At 39.8% G+C, this 21,088-nt stretch overlaps 1 protein-coding gene across 1 annotated transcript; it reads left to right on the top strand.

Annotated features, from left to right (window-relative positions):
- Positions 1-46: 46 nt before the first annotated feature.
- wdr61 (WD repeat domain 61) lies at positions 47-8,455 on the top strand. Its single transcript, NM_203540.1, has 11 exons — positions 47-137; positions 228-272; positions 724-751; positions 1,825-1,930; positions 3,793-3,965; positions 4,741-4,889; positions 5,035-5,128; positions 5,341-5,434; positions 6,192-6,284; positions 7,323-7,401; positions 8,132-8,455. Exons 2-11 carry the CDS (start codon positions 261-263, stop codon positions 8,219-8,221), a joined length of 918 nt encoding a protein of 305 aa, NP_988871.1. The 5' UTR covers positions 47-137; positions 228-260; the 3' UTR covers positions 8,222-8,455.
- The last annotated feature ends 12,633 nt before the right edge of the window (positions 8,456-21,088 follow it).

Raw genomic sequence — 21,088 nt, 5'->3', positions numbered from 1 at the left:
AACGCAATATGGCCGCCATAGCCAATCGCTAGTACTTGCTGTCGTCATCAAAGCGCGACTTCTATGGCCGCGGGGAAACTTGGAGACTAGAAACAGCAACGAGGATTGTATGAAAGCTAAGAAAAACAACAGCGGAGGTATCGCAGAAGAGCCTGCTGTTTGTTGTGTCACTAAGAACTGCTTGTGTTTATTAATATCTAATTCTGTATTTTACTCTTGCGTTCTAGTTCCTGGATTATTTCTCACTGTGAGCTGCGAATATGAGTACACAGGTAGGTGTGTAGGGGTGTCTATACCAGTGTTTGTTTACAGATGGTATTCAGGAAATGGCCAACTTGCAGTGGTTAGATGATCTGATGTAATGTAACTGCTGATAGGCTGCTGGAAGTTTCTTGTCTGGAGTAAAGTTACACTAGTTTTGTGAATTTCCCTACAGAGTTACTTACTCTTTGCTTTGCAGGCCACAAACCCATAACTAATACTAGTCATGGCTAGACATGTAAGGAGGGGTCCTTGCTCACAGTAAGAATTGGTGTAAATACAAGTTTGATTTTATAAACCATAAGGAATAATCATAGGTCACTTCGCTTTTACTATACTGAGTAGCACATCAAACGAACGATAGTTTGCATTTAACACCCAATAAATCACCCACCTATCACTCTGAATGTTATCCTAAGAAATATGTTAATATAATCTGCTCTTCCTTTTTTCTCTCTACAGTACAGCATTCTTTTCAAGCAGGAACATGGTAAGCTTGCATTCATCCTATTTCTGTATTCACCACAAACATATTTAATCTTTTTTTTAATTTTCCTTTTAAAAAGAGCCTGTAATCAAAATTTACAGGAAAATTTAATGTAAAAGCATACACAATAAATGATCTTTGGCCTTGGGCTGCCTCAAAGATATTCCTGTAAGGGCAATGGTACACAAGCAGGCCCCAACTGGCAAGCTGTAGATTCTGGCAAATGCCAGGGGGGCTGCTGTAAGATGCCATATACAGTCACTATTTAGTGGGCTGTTGGGGGTCTGCTGGGCCTTTGTGAACTTGAAATGCCAGGGCCTATTTTAAATCCAGTTCTGGACCTGCACACAGAGAGATCTGTTGCATGCAGTAATTCTGTGCTACAGCTGTTGACAAAATCTATTGAAAATGCCCTTTCCTTGCCGAAGCTCCTGACTCCTGTAAAATAAAATGCGAAGAAATGCAATTTTCCATGATTAGGAAGGTGAGTAATGTGTTTTACTTGCGGTAATGCAAAGCTTAGGCTAATGGTAAGCATTTTCAGGAGATTTGTTGTCCACGTTAGCACAGATTTACAATGGGTTACAAATTTTGTTTGCCAGCTTCCTAAAAGCTGATCTGACCTGCTGCCTGCAGTGGTGCTTGCTGATTAGTACTGCTATGTGACCGTTCTAAGATAACGAGGCATTTGGATTCACCAGCACTGTTTCTGTAGAGCTTAACTCTACAGAAGGAGGAGGATGACTTACTCTGGGCAGTGGGGATATGGTGTGTTTAAATGAGGGGCAGGGTATTTCTTATCTTACATGGTTTCCTTGAAAAAAATGTATTTATGACATTACATTCTATTTCACTTTTCTATGCACTTTTTTCCCACAAAGCCAGCTGAATGGTTATTGGCCAACATATACCGTATGTGCAATTTGGCCATTCTCTGGAATCACTAAATCTCTAGTATGTATGTGTGTATTCAGTAAATATATCAGTTAGCTGTGTAAAAGTCCTTTGCTATTATTGCACTGTAAAAGCAGTCAAACATGGGTCCCACTGCATATTTTACTTTTTTTTTTCTCCAGCCCATGAAGATGCAATATGGTCAGTAGGATGGGGGAAAAACTCAAATGATGGGTCAGAGCTGGTGATCAGTGGTTCCCTGGATGATTTGGTCAAGGTGTGGAAATGGTACGTTCCCTGTTATACTCTAAATATGCATTGTTTTATGGCACAGTACCATAGTGAACCAACCTATTGATAGAGCAATGTAACTCAAATTATTATATGTATTAAGGGTATATTGAAATGGCAGGGCTCCCATCCCCCACCCTCCAGAATCTCTGATCTGCATCAAGTGACGCAGAAATGTGTGAGAGCAAAGTAAAAGCTGATTTGCTGTGGCATGTCACAAGGCCACACCCCTCAACAGCAAATGTGCAGAGGGGAAATAAAGAAATTGAGCTGTACTGGGTTGGGTGCTGATAAAGCTTCATTTGTACGTATAACAGTAAAGCAGCTTATTGTTTAAATCCACATATACACAGCACTTCAGGCTCTTTTGCATTTGGGTTTTGTGCTGCTAACCAGCAGCCTGATCCACTGCCAGTCAACCTCCTGCAATTTATACATGCATATACAAATCTTAGTTCAATAGCCTCATACAGGTGTAACAAAAGATTGTGTAAAAGAGACTTCCTTCATACCAGTGATGGTGACACATTGATTGCAGCAATATTCCAGACCTATGCACAGGCAACTGTGTGTGTACAGGCACATAGATTCCTGTTTGTTGGATTCAAAGACACCTCTCTGTCTCTGTCAGAGCTCTCCTGTAGGCTGACCAGCCAGGCTTCTGGTCAGTCTGTAGCATTTACTCAGCTACAGGTATTAATGCCTAGCCCATGGGCCATGGTGAAAGGCTGATCTATGCCAGATGGTATAGAAAGTGATATGTGGCTTCTTTCATGTTTTTCTCATAAATAACCAAGAAATACCATTCTTGGGGGCACATTTACAAAAGCACGAACGCTCCGAGCGTATTTTCGCCAATTTTTTTCGGGCGTCCGCACAACTTTTTCGTACGGCGCACGACTTTTTTGTACGGCGCACAACTTTTTCAGACATTTGCACGAAAAAATCGGAAAGGTTTTACCGCTGTTTACAATTGTTCGGTACGAAAATTTAGTGACTTTCAGATCGCCAATACGATATTATCGTGACTAATACGATTTTTTCGTAAGCATTTTCGTGATATTTGCAATCTTCCGAAATTTTCGTTTCCAATACGATTTTTTTCCATTCGTGATTCGGATTTGTGGATTAGTAAATGTGCCCCTAGGTGTTTTTTAGTGACTCAGGTGAGTGAGACAGAAAGTGTCAGGGTGAACTGGGTTGAATTTTTAAATCTTCTTCAAAGTATTTCCAGGTTTTCTATCAGATAGGAAAGATGTGCAGATGGGGTTGAACTTAAGATGTCGGTCAAGATTTTTTGGACCCTCCCACCCCTCTGTGCTCAGAACACAAGCTGTCTGTCAGAAATGAGCCAAGTTAAGCAGATTCCCATTTATGATAGTTTCCCTTTAAGTAGTTTAGTATAAATATTTTCACACTGTACAAGACAATATTTGTGTTGTATTTTTTTCAGTTCTACTGATTACTACTTCTTGTAGACTGTTAGAGCCAAAGCCCTCTGTTGCCTGACATATTAAAGGAACAGTAACACCAAAAATGAAAAAAAAAAATGTTTTAAAGTAATTATTATATTATGTACTATTGCCTTGCTCTGGTAAAAGTTGTGTGTTTCCTTCAAAAAGGATAGTGTATATATAAATACACTGCTGTGTAGACACGGGGGCAGCCATTCAAGCTGGAAAAAAGGAGAAAACGGGTTACATAGCAGATACCTTATTATGCTGTGTGCATAATTATTTAGCGCCCACAGTAATATTTTGTAGAGGTTATTTCACATTCATTAGGGAGTAGCAAGAGTATAATAGAAAGTAGATTCTTCCTCAAAAGGAAACTTAGTACACCTTATTTTATCCGTATAGGTCTGATGAACGGTTGGAGCTACAGTCTACACTGGAAGGCCATCAGCTAGGTGTGGTGTCAGTGGATGTCAGCCCTAGTGGGAACATAATGGCTTCCAGTTCCTTAGATGCTCACATTCGCCTGTGGGATCTTGAGAGTGGGAAGCAGATCCGCGCCATTGATGCAGGACCAGGTAATCCCTAATGAGTCCAATTAGAAACTGATGATCCGTAAATAAAAGTACAGGAGTAAAGTCATTATCTGGTTAATGTTTGCTGAATACACAGGGAAACAATTCTGCTACAAACTCTTCCCTGGTGATTTGAATGAAAGGTGAAAGTTGTCACAGGGGGAGGTTTTAAATCTTGAGGCTTTATTATTTCTGAACCTTTCCTCACCATTCCCTAATTCTCCCCTAATCTAATAGACTTTTCTGATTTGCTCTATTTGTCTGTCCTACTTTGATTCAGGTATCCTCTAAGGGTGAATATACACTGAACTACTAGTGGCAGCTTCTTTTTCACAGCTACTAAATTCCAAAATATACCTTGCCATAGACAGTACTAAAAATTGCCTACTAAAACACATGTAGAGACTATTTATTAGTAAATTAAGATCATTGTTTATTTTAGTAGCTACGACAAGTAGCTGCTACTAGTAGCTCTGTTTCTTCACCCTAAAAGCCATATATTGCCTTCCTTCTTGGGCTACTTCCATAGCTGCCCAATGTCTACTGCACAGTCTAATTGTGCTTAAAGTAGGAACAGTTTTTATATTTTCATAATATAACCATAATGCCTGTTTTCTGTTATATAACATGACATGATACTGTAGTAACACTGGCGCGCTCATGTGAAAACACTTTTCCCCCCAAAAGTAAAACTAAAATATTGGATTTGTACAATCCTGCACATCTGCCTGGTGCTTTGTAAATAAGTTACTTAGCAATATTTGCTCTCTGTCCATAGTGGATGCTTGGTCTGTAGCTTTTTCTCCTGACTCCCAACACCTTGCAACTGGAAGCCATGTGGGAAAAGTAAACATCTTTGGTGTGGAGACAGGGAAGAAGGAATATTCACTGGATACAAGAGGGAAATTTATCCTCAGCATTGCATATGTAAGTTTCACTGGAAAAAAAATATAACAAACCATTTTAAAGGTTATTGCCATCTTCTGCACAATTCTTGATTGGTTAGTATTAAGGGGCAGTAGTTCAGTTTGTTAGCTGTAAATTTAGGAAGGTTTCTTTCTCACCCCAACAGAGCCCAGATGGGAAATACTTAGCTAGCGGAGCCATTGATGGAATCATAAACATATTTGATATTGCTACAGGGAAACTCCTCCACACGTTGGAAGGTAAGAAACACACATTGTTGATTTATTGGAGCTTCCAACATTAATTTGTTTTTGTATAATTCGTGCTCTACCAACACATGTAATCTTATTAAATTCTAGGAATGTAGAAAAACTTGATTTGTTATATATATTCTAAACATGTTCTGTAATATATATATATTTTAGCTAGTATTTCTGAAAATGCTATATTCCATCTTTCTATATTTTTTCAGGACACGCCATGCCTATTAGATCCCTGACTTTCTCCCCTGATTCCCAGCTGCTGGTTACTGCATCAGATGATGGATATATCAAGATTTATGAAGTGTAGGTGTTTGTACTAATTGCAGTTGACACTGTGCAGAGTGCCCTGCTTTAGAAATCAGTGCTTTTAAGACTTTGGTTTGAAGCATGCTTTGAGTTCCAACATTTGGTAAAAATCCAGAGTTCAATATACCACACTCACATGACTTACATACAAGTTCATAGCTCACTAGTGTTTCTAATTTTGTTGAAACAATTTAAACGTCCGTTACATATTTAAATAAACTTAAATTAACTTATTTCCAAGTCCGGTGAGTGTTGTATATTGATATCGAATTGTGTATATAATTTTTTTTTTAATAGTTAGAATACATGGCTGTTTCAGCAATTCATGCACATCCACAAACATCTAGGACACCAAATGCATATTCACATCAGCACTTTTTTTAACTGACCATCATCCTTTAGTTACTAAACTTTATTAAATGACAACATTTTAGAGTTTCTTTAGAGTTGATAGTTTCCTTAGCAACACCATAACATTGCCACATAAAGTTTTGTCAATGCATTCCGGTGCTGCCCTAGTTTATTTATCAATACTGTTTACAGTAGATTGTGGTGTCATTTAACCTGGAAGCACACAGCAACTGCTGCCATTTATAAAAACTTGCAGAGTGAAGGCAAAATAAGTCTGGATCTGGCCCGAATCCGAGATTCGGTGCATCCCTATGTAGACGCTCTATTAACTTATGTGTTTTTAAAAAAAAATGTTTTCCCATGACCCCATGACATTATTCCTTTAATGTGTTTCTTCTGACAGACAACATGCCAGTTTGGCTGCCACCTTGAGTGGGCATGGCTCCTGGGTGCTGAATGTGGCATTCTCTCCAGATGATACTCATTTTGTTTCCAGGTAAGAGGTTTATAGAGCAAGCTTCTCGTTTGTACTAGAACAGTAGCCAATCTTGCATCTTTCATTGTATTATGCCTGTGAATCTTGCATGGTTTCAGTCAGGAAAGTTCTTTCGATGTGTGTTAGTTATCAAATCAGTTGTCACTGTCTTTGACACAAGTTGTGGCCTGTGTTCCAAGCACGTAGTATGATGTTTGAGCCACATTATTTATTGGCTTGACTACTACCAAGGGCACAATGTAATTTTTCCAACCCACTTGGTAACAGCAGTAAATGACCAAGAAAAATAGCTTATGCTGATGGCTGAGCAAGTTTTTCTGTGACATGTTAAAGGAGATCTAAGCACCCCCCACCAATCAGAAGCCCCCATATAATGAGCCCCACTCCCTTCAGAGTGTAATTCAGTGAACAGTGTCTGATAGTAAAGCTAACCTGTACAAGCAGAACAGTGCAGCGGATCTATCAGGCACGGCTTTACTATCAGACACTGTTCTCTGAAATGGACTCTGGCAGTGGATGGGGTCTTTTGTCTGGGGGTGGGGGTGGTTTGGTGGTTCTTTAACATGTTTAAAAATGTGTAGTCTCTCAGTCCTAATCCTATAGGGTCCAAGACATATTGCAGTGCCTACCCCATCACAAGTAACATCTTCTTGAGTAGTTGAAGTTAAAGTAACAATTGTTGTTGTTTATAAAATGCCAATTTAAAATCTGATATAAAGGGCTATGTGCAAGCAGACTCTATAGAAGTGAACGGGATGTTATTCTTTCTATCAAAGAGAAAGTCAAGTCAAATCAAAGTTTTAGTATAATTTGTGTAGCAGAACACACAATAAGCATTAAAGTAGAGCACAACAGGAATACATTATGATGTTGTCATTGCATTTTATGGGCTGCAGCTTGCCTCAGAGATCTCCTCTTTACTACTTTTCTATTAGACATTTATTAGTATATTAGTATTATTAGTATTTATTAGTATATATTAATATATAGTATAATATTGTAAATTTACTGGTGCCATCTGTAACACTTTCTCCATAGCTCTTCTGATAAAAGTGTAAAGGTCTGGGATGTATCTGCCAGAACATGTGTGCACACCTTCCTAGATCACCAAGACCAGGTGAGATACAGGGCTGATTACTTTTTCGCTATAGCAAAGTATTATAGGTTAACATAACTGATACACTTGCAGATGTTTTGCCCCATGAATTTTTCTTTATAGTTTATAAAATGTAAAATCCATAGAATATAAAATCTGATTTTGTACTGGGAGAGAATGGGACATTAAAGCCTCTCCTTTCTCTTTTTTTAAAAAAAAAAAAAACCCCACTCAGATGCAGATTGATCCTTTTTTGTGTTATAATGGTCATTTTATGGCTACTGTGATTGCTTTCTACACTTTAAAGGAGCAGGAAACTTCACTGAAGGGTGGCAAAATGTTAGGCACCCCCCAGTGATCGATTACCTGATATCACGGGCCAATGCTCCTGTTAGCAGAAAACTGCAATGGCCTGGCATACCTGTGACCGAGTGATCCTCTTCAGTCTTCTGTCTTTGGCCAGCCCTGGGATTCAGAAAAACAAAGACAGAAGAGGAATGCTCAGTTACAGAATACCCCAGGTTGTTGCAGTTTTCAGCTAAGAGGAGCACCAGCCTTGGGTACCAGGTAAGTGATTACAATCATTGTGGGTGCCTACCATTTGGGACAACCCCCCAGCGATTGTTGTCCCAAATTGTTTAAAGACCCTTGAGTTGAGGGTGAACTGTGCACGTGAGGTTTCCCATAAACTGCCTAATAAGTTTTCATTGGAACAGCGCTGACTCTGGTCTTTTATGCTCTCTATCTATAGGTTTGGGGCGTAAAATACAACAAGAATGGATCCAAAATTGTCTCTGTCGCCGATGATCAGGAAATTCACGTGTATGATTGTCCTATTTGATACTCGTGCTCCAAAGGAGGAGATTTGCGCACACACTTTCCTCTTTAAGAGACACTTTTACTTATCAAACTGTATGTTGCTGTTAAGCAACAGGTGCCCTCATAAGCAAGTTATGTCATTTTTCTTTGCACCTTTAAAGTGTTACAGCTATGCTTGTGTAAATATAATTTCTGCATTAAAGCAGAATATATCACTAACAATTTGACCATAGTTTATCCAAATAAATCTGGATTTTTAAGTACATGTTGAGATTGAGTGAACCTTTTAATATGGCATTTAGCGTGTCTGGGCTAAATGTTACCTCACACTGAAAGGTATGTTTATTTTTTCAGCTTTGGCAAATTCTATTGGTTATCTACTGTCATCCTTACAGCTTTCTCTATGGCTCATAATGTTTCAGTCTGTGGAGATCTTCACTGAATATGTTAAATGAATATTCTATACTCATTTTAAAGGGTGAATATACCCTTTATATCCATTTCCGTACATTATAGATTGGCCTGTTGTGAGCAATCTTCATTAAAGGGGTGGTTCACCTTTAATTTAAATTTGAGTGTGTTATAGAATGTTTTATAACAGGTATAGAACCCATTATCCAGAATGCTCGGGATCAAGGGTATTCCGGATAAGGGATCATTCTGTAATTTGGATCTCCATACCTTAAGCCTACTAAAAAAATCAATAAAACAATAATTGAACCCAATAGGATTGTTTTGCCTCCAATAAGAATATATCTTAGTTGGGATCAAATACAAGGTAATGTTTTATTATTTATTGTTTTAAAACTCTGAATTATTTGATTAAAATGGAGTCTATGGGAGACAGACTTTCCGTAATTCGGACCTTTCCGGATAACATGCTTCAGTCCAGGAACAGAAAACTACTTTCCCCTTTTCCTTTCCTTTCACATGGGCACCAATGGGATACATCTCTTTAGTAATAGTAGATACAAGAGAGGAACTGATAGTGACTTAATATGCAATTACATATACAGAGCAGAATATATCTCTTAATGAGGAAAGAATTCTCTTTTAGCTGCTTTTACATCAACCTTTTAGTAAGTAAAAAATGGAGAACCATGTTGTTGCATGACAGATCTCTTCCAGTGTTACTGGAATTAAAAGGCCCAGGGAGCTGCTACAGCTCTGATTGGGAAGTTCTTACACCCCTTGATCCAGATTGTGGATTCCTATGCCTGCTGGCCCATTTTAAAACCTTTAAAGATCATCATTCTTGTTGAATAATTTTGCTCTCTTGATGTAGGTTGAAATGCACCTCATTAGGTCCAGGCTGTGTCAGTTGCTTCTGCTACCTTTCAGCTCCAAGCGAGACAAGGTGGCCTTCCAGCACAAAGTTTATTTCTGTACTAACTGGCAACGTGATTGGTGATTGTTTGGCGTTGGGCTTCCCCCTTCTCGCAGAGTGTATCCACAGTCCTAGAGGCTCAAGTGATTGGCTCCCTCAAGGAGCTAGAAAAACTGACTTAATCGAGGCACCAAATATTCTATTCAAACCACACCACTGATAGCAGCAATAATCAAAGCGTGAAAGGTGGCCTTAACTTTCTTCCCCAAGATCGGGGATTCCGAGTACAATACCTTATGGCGTAATCCAAAACGGAAACATTTCAGCACTGTGCCTGACCTGCACCTCTGGGCCTCCTATAGTATTAAATACATTGTAGATATACTGTGTATATATATATATATATATATACTTGTTTTATGTAATAGTACAGCACCCTGCAATAGAACAAAACGTGGTGCACGTCCCCAACAGGTTCCGATATCCTTGCACTATTTTGGACCTGGTGATTTCTAATAATAATGAACTTATCTCTAACATTTGTGTGGGTGAGCATTTGGGGAACAGTGATCACAACATGGTCTCCTTTGAGATAATGCTGCAGAGACAGCGCTATAAGGGAGTAACTAAAACACTCAATTTTAGACGTGCAGACTTTGCCAGTATAAGGGCATCTCTGCAATGTGTCAACTGGGAAAGGCTTTTCATGGGGTTAGACAGAAGGAAAATGGAACATCTTTAAAACATTGCTTTGTAGGTATACGCAACAGTATATCCCCCTAGTAAGCAAGGAGAGGCATCGCAAAGCAAAACCTTTATGGCTGAATAAAAGTGTTATTGTCGAGGTTGGTAAGAAAAAACGTGCTTTTAGGGCATTCAAGTTAGCTGGGACAGCAGAAACTTTCATCAGGTACAAGGAAGCAAATAAAGCATGCAAAAAAGCTATCAGGCAAGCTAAAATAGAGATGGAAAGGGATATTGCTGCTAGGAGTAAAAAGAATCCAAAATTATTTTTTAATTATGTGAATAGTAAAAAAATGAAGCAAGAAGGGGTGGGAACTTTATTATCACGGGGGGGTACGTTGGTTGATGAAAACGGGGAAAAAGCTGAAATTTTGAACTCTTATTTTTCATCTGTCTATACATCTGAGGAGCCAGATAATGAAGGCTTCCCTTGTAATATGCCCAGTTCTAGTAATTTAGCTACTGACGCATGGGTCACTCGGGAGGAAATTCAAAAGAGACTTGAACATGTAAAGGTAAACAAAGGTCCAGGGCCGGATGGGATTCATCCCAGGGTATTAAATGAGCTGAGCGCTGTGATTGCCAAACCTCTTCACTTAATTTTTCAGGATTCATTGAGGTCTGGCATGGTGCCGAGAGACTGGCGGATTGCTAATGTGGTGCCGTTATTTAAAAAGGGATCCCGTTCTCAGCCTGAAAACTATAGGCCTGTTAGTCTGACATCAGTAGTAGGAAAACTTTTGGAAGGGGTAATAAGGGATAGGGTACTTGAATACATTGCAGTTCACAATACTATTAGTTTGTGCCAGCATGGTTTTATGCGTAACAGATCTTGCCAGACTAATTTAGTTGCCTTTTATGAGGAGGTGAGTAGGAACCTTGATGCTGGAATGGCAGTTGATGTCATCTACTTGGACTTTGCTAAAGCGTTTGATACAGTACCTCACAGAAGGTTAATGATCAATTTAAGGAATATTGGCCTAGAACATAATATTTGTAATTGGATAGAGAACTGGCTGAAGGATAGAGTACAAAGAGTGGTTGTAAATGGAACATTTTCTAATTGGACCAGTGTGGTTAGTGGAGTACCGCAGGGGTCAGTCCTTGGGCCTTTGCTGTTTAACTTGTTTATTAATGACCTGGAGGTGGGCATAGACAGTATTGTTTCTATTTTTGCTGATGACACTAAATTGTGCAAAACTATAAGTTCCATGCAGGATGCTGCCGCTTTGCAGAGCGATTTGACAAAATTAGATAACTGGGCAGCAAACTGGAAAATGAGGTTCAATGTTGATAAGTGCAAAGTTATGCACTTTGGTAGAAATAATATAAACGCAAACTATCTACTGAATGGTAGTGTGTTGGGGGTATCCTTAATGGAGAAGGATCTAGGGGTTTTTGTTGATAACAAGTTGTCTAATTCCAGGTGTCATTCTGTGGCTACTAAAGCAAATAAAGTGCTGTCTTGTATAAAAAAGGGCATTGACTCAAGGGATGAGAACATAATTTTGCCCCTTTATAGGTCCCTGGTAAGGCCTCACCTTGAGTATGCAGTGCAGTTTTGGGCTCCAGTCCTTAAGAAGGATATTAATGAGCTGGAGAGAGTGCAGAGACGTGCAACTAAACTGGTTAAGGGGATGGAAGATTTAAACTATGAGGTTAGACTGTCGAGGTTGGGGTTGTTTTCTCTGGAAAAGAGGCGCTTGCGAGGGGACATGATTACTCTGTACAAGTACATTAGAGGGGATTATAGGCAGTTGGGGGATGTTCTTTTTTCCCATAAAAACAATCAACGCACCAGAGGTCACCCCTTTAGATTAGAGGAACGGAGCTTCCATTTGAAGCAGCGTAGGTGGTTTTTCACGGTGAGGGCAGTGAGGTTATGGAATGCCCTTCCTAGTGATGTGGTAATGGCAGATTCTGTTAATGCCTTTAAGAGGGGCCTGGATGAGTTCTTGATCAATCAGAATATCCAAGGCTATTGTGATACTAATATCTACAGTTAGTACTAGTGGTTGTATTTATAGTTTATGTATGTGAGTATAGATTGGTAGGTGTGGGTTAGGTGTGCTGGGTTTACTTGGATGGGTTGAACTTGATGGACACAGGTCTTTTTTCAACCCTATGTAACTATGTAACTATGTAACTATATACAATAAGTTCAAGAATGGACAGCACACACTTTAAAGTGCAAAAGGTGTATTAAGATATCAAATTAATACTGTACACAAAATGCAACGTTTCGAGGCCGGCCGGGCTCTTCCTCAAGGCATGTGGGCAGTAATTCCATATACAGATTCCCAAAGAAAGCTAATTATAGTCTACAGAGAGGAAATGACCACATAAGATATTATACAAACATAGTACAGGGTTCCATCCCCATTTCAGTGATACCATTTATGAAATATACAGAGTACAGAGTTTCATCCCTGTTCGCATACATAACTTATTAGCAAAGTTATAGCATCTCATTGTACAGCAGCACGATGCGATCTCAATTATAACAAATCCTTAAAGTTAAACAAACAAATATAGATTATAGTCCTTATTCAATCCATTTGGATGCAGGGAATTTAATATCTTAATCCAACATACCTCCCTCTGTTTAAGTCTCAATTCCCGGTCTCCCCCCCCTCTTCTGTGGGGGAACTCCCTCCAAACGGTATACCTCAACTGTTTGGGGGTATGGCCATGTTCTCTAAAATGTTTTGATAGTGGTAAAATATTATTCCCTACATTAATTGTGGATTTGTGTTGTGAAATCCGCAACTTCACCTTTTGAACTGTTTCTCCCACATATATCTTTTTACATGGACAGATAATGGCATAAACCATATATCATATTGTGATAAACATGTGAAATGTCCCCTCAATGCAAATTTTTCACCTGTCGTGGGATGTTGGAATATCCTCCCCCGCATCACATATTTACATTGTTTACAATCTAGACAAGGGTACATTCCACTCCGGGAGTATCCAAATACTCCTTTGGTTTCCATGCAGCCTCCCCTAGTAACAGAGGAGGTAACCAACTTAGAACCAATAATCCTACCCTTTCTGTAAGAAATAAGAGGGGGCAACCTAAACTCTCCTATTTGTGGATAGGCACCTCGTAGGATATGCTATATATATATATATATATATACACACACACACACACTGGCTAAGCTTATGTAATTCCAAGGTCTCAAAACCAAATTCTTAAACTCAAACTGTATGCTACTCAGATATCTGCACACTTTTGGCTCTCAATTTCACAGATAAATTTCACCCCTAGAAGGCTAGAAGTTGGTGCCCATACAACTGGCTTGCTAAAACCCCTCTCCCAATTCTGTAAACCTGATTCGAGCTGGGAGCTCCCGCTATCCAAAGTATTTGCCAAATGGCAAACAGATATGCCCACGCTGGATGCAGAGATGTGGTAGGAGGCTTTAGAGCCTTGCTTTGAAGGCATGATCAGTAGCAAAGATAAACTAACTCACTTGAAATCCATTTAAAGGATCTACCTTACCCCACAAAGGCCAAACAGAATAAATCCTAATATAGAACAGGCCTGTTTTAAGTGTTCCACAGATTATATCCATGTGGCCTTGCACTTAGTACAATCATTTATAAAATGTGGGGAGATGGGCTAGATCTGGCCAATGCCGGTTGAATTTCCAGCCCTGTACAGTTATTCATTTCTTGCATCCATACACCCCCAGTGCTTTCCTACTCAAAATGCCTTCCTTTTCATCATCTAAGACATTCTTTAAAGGTAGTTCTAGTCTAATTACCCCTGTGAAATAAGACTCTATACCACTAAGTGCAGTGGCACACGGGGAGATTAGTTGCCACACGATAATTCTTCGTTACCCCCATAGTGCCATCCCACTGGCAAGAATGTGTCATACGCGTCGGTTCAGTTTCTCAAAGTCACCCAAAGTTTCCTTAGGGAAACTGGCGATTTACATTTTTACAGCAAGCAAGGTTGTGTTGTAAATTGTAGCGGCACACCCCACTACCAAAAGTACTTTTCTTTGCATTCTCTGAGCCACTAAGGAGAGTTTTAGGCCAGGGGCACTCCTGCCATGAGGCTAGTTGAATATCTCATAGCTGTGCCCTGCAGGTTAACAGGGGTGACAATAATCTACTTCTTGTAACTTTAATATTGTTAGTAAACCAGAATTTTGTCTCTTCTAGTGCAGAGAGTGCTATTGCTTGACCCACTCCAATGCTTATTTTCTCACTGTTTCCGGCTGAAGAGCGGTGGCATTGGCAAGGCCACTTCAAGGAGGTCTGGGGCAAGGGTTGCCAGCCTTTAGGTTGGGGGCAGGCAGTGATGTTACTTGGAGGTGGGGAAATGGGTGGGATAGGCAGAGGAATGGGCAGAAAAGCAGGGAATATTGGGCAGAGTAGAGGTTAGCATCTATATAAAAGGGCATTATCTGCTACAGAAAGAGTCAGGGAAGGGAGGGATTTTAGGTAGGGTTGCATTTATGTTGCCTGTAATGCCGGCCCCAGCTGGCAACCCTACTTGGGGTCCCAAAATACCTCTTGTTCAGGAACTAGTGGAAAATCTATTGGAAGGTACAGACTAGTGTAGGGCTTGGGGGGTTCTTGGGGGGACACATCTATGCACATAGATGCCCCCCCTCTGAATCCAATGCTGTTAATCACAGGAATAAATACATTCAGAAAGAGATGCAAACTATGGTCCAGTGTGCAATAGTCAGGACACAGATCATTTTCACATTATACTTTGTATTAACTTGGGATGCCAGGGCTATAAGGCAATATTACTAATCACTAAGCCTACAGAGATATCCTTATACAATTGGTAACGCTTTTCTCTCACAGAAACACACACTGAAACAAGCAAATCATTCTCTCTCTCTCACACACAGCTATTTTGTGACGCACACTCTCTGTCTCTCGCACAGCATCATGTGACAATGGGAGAGAATGACTTGCTTGTTTCTGTGTGTGCTGGTGTAAGAGATAGTAATTTAATTCACCTATAACAGGGGCGGGCCAAGCCTAGGCAATCCGGTTGGCCACCTCGCCCCTGCACCTCCCCCCCCTTGCATGTGCGCACTTGCACAGTTCCGGGGAGCGAGTCACTGCCAACCTGCGGGGGCAAGAGAAGGGAGCGCGGGCTAGGGATAAAGCAGGAGAGGTTGCCTGGTGCCCCCAATCATTGCATCTCATGCAGGTGCCCCTTCTGCCTACCCGTAGTTCTGGCCCTGACCTCTAAACTGGTGTAATGAACTTCTGGAAAAAAGTTATTACTCCAAATTCTAGAATTTGAGAAAAATTGAGAATTTTACTTTAAAGTTTGCAAACTAAATGTGACAAGACTTTTGTGAATTTGTTGTTCTTCACTATTATTTCTTTCTCCAATTTCTATTTACTCCAGTTTTGTCAACTCCCTCCTACCCAAGGCGCTGCCATTTTAAACAAGGATTTTACCTCCCTTTTATGGGGTATATTAAAAACCATGTACAATACATTAAAAAGCTGTTGTGGTAATTTAACATGGGATATTTTGTTACCCACATGAAATGGCTTCCCATGCATACCACAAATCACTGGATAAAAGCTATCAGACTGTCTGAGAAAAGTAGTCAAGCCATCATCCAATTTCTCAAGTAATACATATTAAAAAATGCACAGTCTGATAGTTTAAATGTGTGCATTGAAATAAACCATTTATTTTAACGCACACAGTCAAACTATCAGACTGAGCTTTTTTTTTTTTTTTTTTTTTTTTTACCTTTCTCTAGCATATATTACTTGAAAAAAATGGATGATGGCTTGACTGCTTGAACTATGCCAGTACAAGCAGCTTACTGCACTACAGTGACTTACTTCTCAACCTGGAGGATAAACTGGTCACTACAATACCCACCAATAGAGAGGTGCAAACTTCCAGCAAGAAGGAAGGCCTCATTTAAATCAGTCTCTCTATCCTTAGGAATTGAGAGGGGGATTAACACATTGGTGCCTACTGCTATGAAGGACAGGAAAGTTTGTTCTTATATTGCTTATATTGCTGTAAAAAATGTACTGTATCTCAGCCATTTTCCCTTTCCCTTATACCTGCTGGGCTGACTGGGTCAAAACTAGCAACCCTAGTCATATGCATTTTCCAGTGTGTGTGACTGCAGCCCCTATTCTAACTGATAAACACAATATACTTTCCTATTACAATAGGGAAAATCAGCAGTCTTCAGAAACAATATCAGAACACAAATCATAGTCATTTATCTAAGCCTCTTTGACACAGAGATCTTTTTAATTCCCTTTCATTTGCTGATTTTATTGATTACAACCCTCTAATGTTTTTTAAATGAATTTGCTTACATTGCCACCAAGGAATTCTGTAAATAGGTTTGTTCTGCCTGTAATGAAATGTGAGGAGTTTGAATGGATTTGCTGGTCTCCTTGGAGAGGCTCCACTGGTTCAGGCCTGTAAAATGTGAATTCCAAAGTTGTGCCATGTAATATAATGTTAATTTCAAGTGATTCATTACTTTGTGATTAAGTGTATCTGACTATACATCTGAAGTAAAATTAATGAGGGTGAATGATATGCTAGAAATATCCTGTCTCAAAAACTGCAGTCGGTTATAATCACCAGCATGCTCCAAGAGCTCAGTGCACTTTCCTTCCTGAAAAACTAAAGGAAATATTTAACCATTTTTGTGCTATTGGGGAAAAATAAAATCATGACAAAGTAAGTGTAAGGAAGAGAGAGGAAGGATGATGCTGCAATCAAGACTTCTTAATATAAAAATAGCAAATGAAGAACATGTGGCCTCAATTTTTAATATTATATATGGCCCACCTGGCTCATACTAGCACCTTACTTGTTCACTTTGCCAGGATGAGGCACATGATTATTCAGTTTTGCATTTTCAATGCCCCCTGATGACAGCGCTAATGCTGTTATGTGTTCTCTGTTCTGGGACATTAAACACAAAGTGGGCACTGTATTCAAATTGCTACCCCAGGGTATGCACTGTCTTTTACTGTGTATAGTGTGCTTGAGGGACCAATAATCACAAAATGGTCCCAATTGGGCCCTGCAGTTTATAAGACCGGCCCTGGCAGCATGGGGATTGGACAGGCTGGGGGGTGACGTTTGAACTTCCCTTCCAGCCTTTCCAATCCCTACATGACTGGAATGGGACTTCATGAGTTCATGAGATAATGAGTAATCTAAAAAGCTATTTATGGGTAAAGAAAATGATTTCACTACAGCTCTGCCCTTCCTACCTGATTCCGTAGTGTATGCAAAATTCCAGGGGGATGGCATTTGCTCCCCCTTGCCCCTATTTGCAGAGGCCAATGATGTGAAATATAGGCAGACACTAATATTATAAGGGCCAGGGAAGAGGAGTGTGCTTTCACCAGTGGAAAACCCCACAGAGCTAAGCACCTTTCCCTTTCAACCTTTATGTCCAGCCAGTGGTGTAACTTTAGAAATCTCAGGTTGTGGATGTCCCACAGCATGAGCAAAATCGTGGACTGCAGCAAAGGTCATCTGTCATTTTATGTAGGGAGTCAGGGAGTTTTGAAAAAGATTTCTTGCGGGGGTGTCTGCCCCCAAGGTTCACCCCTGTGTCCAGTGTATTGCCATCCACAGTAATTATAATAACTAATAATAAGGATTGGGACCTTGGATGGTAAGCTCCACTGGGGCAGGGACTGATGTGAATGAGGTATAATCTCTGTAAAGCATTACAGGGTACTGGCACTATATAAATAAAAGATCATAAATAATAATAATTAGCTGCCATATTCAGAATAAAGGCCACATAGACCAGAGACTGCTTCAAGCAAATAAGTCAGTTCATAGATAAATTGTAAAAATGAAATTGAACAAAGAAATAGTTTCTCAGGCAACGTTGTCATGTGGCATATGTATCGCATAGAAATGTCTTGGCAGCCAGAGTGGAACTGAGCTAACACAAACAATTCTGCATGAAGTCTCATAATCTGCTCAGAGCTTGAATGGGAAATAAAGGTTAAGCACAACATTACAGTACCTTCCCTGTTATTGTAACTCAATAGATTTATTTTCATTGTCAGAGGTCAGGGAAATGTCCATGAAATAACCACTAAATAATACATTTTTACATTTTAAAATTCAATTAAAGTACAGTAAATGTTGAAAAGTTATCAATTAAAACATATAATGGTGGCTATATAAGATATCAGCATGATGCTTGGCACAGAGGCATAACAGGACTGCTCTGGCTTCTAAGCATGGTGCCGAGAGACTGGCGGATTGCTAATGTGGTGCCGTTATTTAAAAAAGGATCCCGTTCTCAGCCTGAAAACTATAGGCCTGTTAGTCTGACATCAGTAGTAGGAAAAATTTTGGAAGGGGTAATAAGGGATAGGGTACTTGAATACATTGCAGTTCACAATACTATAAGTTTGTGCCAGCATGGTTTTATGCGTAACAGATCTCGATGCTGGAATGGCAGTTGATGTCATCTACTTGGACTTTGCTAAAGCGTTTGATACAGTACCTCACAGAAGGTTAATGATCAAATTAAGGAATATTGGCCTAGAACATAATATTTGTAATTGGATAGAGAACTGGCTGAAGGATAGAGTACAAAGAGTGGTTGTAAATGGAACATTTTCTAATTGGACCAGTGTGGTTAGTGGAGTACCGCAGGGGTCAGTCCTTGGTCCTTTGCTTTTTAACTTGTTTATTAATGACCTGGAGGTGGGCATAGAGAGTACTGTTTCTATTTTTGCTGATGACACAAAATTGTGCAAAACTATAAGTTCCATGCAGGATGCTGCCGCTTTGCAGAGCGATTTGACAAAATTAGATAACTGGGCAGCAAACTGGAAAATGAGGTTCAATGTTGATAAGTGCAAAGTTATGCATTTTGGTAGGAATAATATAAACGCGAACTATCTACTGAATGGTAGAGTGTTGGGGGTTTCCTTAATGGAGAAGGATCTAGGGGTTTTTGTTGATAACAAATTGTCTAATTCCAGGCAGTGTCATTCTGTGGCTACTAAAGCAAATAAAGTGCTGTCTTGTATAAAAAAGGGCATTGATGCAAGGGATGAGAACATAATTTTGCCCCTTTATAGGTCTCTGGTAAGGCCTCACCTTGAGTATGCAGTGCAGTTTTGGGCTCCAGTCCTTAAGAGGGATATTAATGAGCTGGAGAGAGTGCAGAGACGTGGTGAGGTGAGACTGTCGAGGTTGAGGTTGTTTTCTCTGGAAAAGAGGCGCTTGTGAGGGGACATGATTACTCTGTACAAGTACATAAGAGGGGATTATAGGCAGTTGGGGGATGTTCTTTTTTCCCATAAAAACAATCAACGCACCAGAGGCCCCCCCCCCCTTTAGATTAGATTCAATGGAAAGGACACAGAACAACATATTATATCATTGGTGTAATACTATATGTTCCATTTAGAGCCGCTTCCATTCTGAGTACTGTACACCCAGATTGCAACATGTTCACTGACACTCATTTTCTGCTTCTAACACTGCGATAGGCACTGGCCGCCTTTATATAATCAAGTATTACAACCAACAGTTATTATTCCACAACACGTTAGGCAGAAAGGGCTTAATTTCCCTGCTCTATGGGCACTTGCTTCTATGTTTATACTGAGTAAAAGCTGTGGAAGCTTTGATACCACTTGTCTGCAGTGACACATTCCCTATAGACAGTCTAATAAGTCTCATTATTCCTTTGCTGTCACTTCTGTTGTACAAAGAGAAGGCCCCTGTTAGGGCAAGCATAGGCACTCAGTATGCCATCTCCTCATATTCTGCCCAACATTTAAGGAAGTTGTTCACCTTTGTACAACATTTATAAATCTGGAAATGGATTTTCTACCATATTGAGAGCATTGTTGGTGGTTTAATAAGACTTGGACATTGAAGGTGAATAACCCTTTTAGGAGACAATAATAAGGGAAAATAATCTGAGATCATTATTAGTTCCCATGTACACAAATTGTAATGGAATGAAACAGGCACTGAAACAGCACAAATGGTAATGGAATAAAACAGACATCAGATATAAACATAACTGCCATCAACCCTACACAAGGCTACTTAGTAGAGTACTGGGAGTTTGAGCTCCAGGCTTGTGGAGGCCACATGCTGCCCATTTCTGTAATAACATAAATCTCTGTAACATTTTCTAAGATAAAGGGCATTCTGGCTGCTTCTACAGCAAATGTGCAGAAAATGGTTTTTTTTGTTAACTGAGCTGGAACAATGATATTTCAGTATTTTATGAAGGGGTTCTGTAAGGCTAACAGCATAGGGAACACTCCAGTGAAGCAAGACGTACCATCTGCATTTCTTGCATAGGACTCCACATTACAAAATCCCTTGTCTCATTTCTTGATCACTAAACCAGTACAGTTTTTGATGGAAAAGCAAAGCACTTTATATGTTTCAGTAGTTATCCATTAGAATCCATCTTCTTATCTTACAACATTTGAAAAATGCAAAGAGGGACGAAAAGAAATGCCACGAAAATATCTGTCCACACCCATTTTATGACCACACCCCTAAATGCCACCCCCATTTTACAAAATTTGCCAAATTTGCAAAAGCTGCAAGTCTCAGTTCCCCCAAGAGACCTGTTTAGCTTATTAGTTACAATTGTATCTAAGTGCAGGTGTTCTGGGCTCTCTGCCAAAAGTTACTTATCCAAATAAGTTTAAGAAACATTGGGGCTGATTCACTAAAGTGCGATAAAATTTATCGCACACGTTTTTGCGTTAAATTAGTCGCGATAATTAGCGCGCGATTCACCACAGTATTATCGCGTGCGT

The sequence above is a fragment of the Xenopus tropicalis genome, chromosome 2 (assembly GCF_000004195.4).
Source record: "Xenopus tropicalis strain Nigerian chromosome 2, UCB_Xtro_10.0, whole genome shotgun sequence".
Taxonomy (NCBI): domain Eukaryota; kingdom Metazoa; phylum Chordata; class Amphibia; order Anura; family Pipidae; genus Xenopus; species Xenopus tropicalis.
The sequence above is the reverse complement of the archived record's forward strand: the minus strand, read 5'-3'. Positions and strand labels throughout refer to the sequence as shown.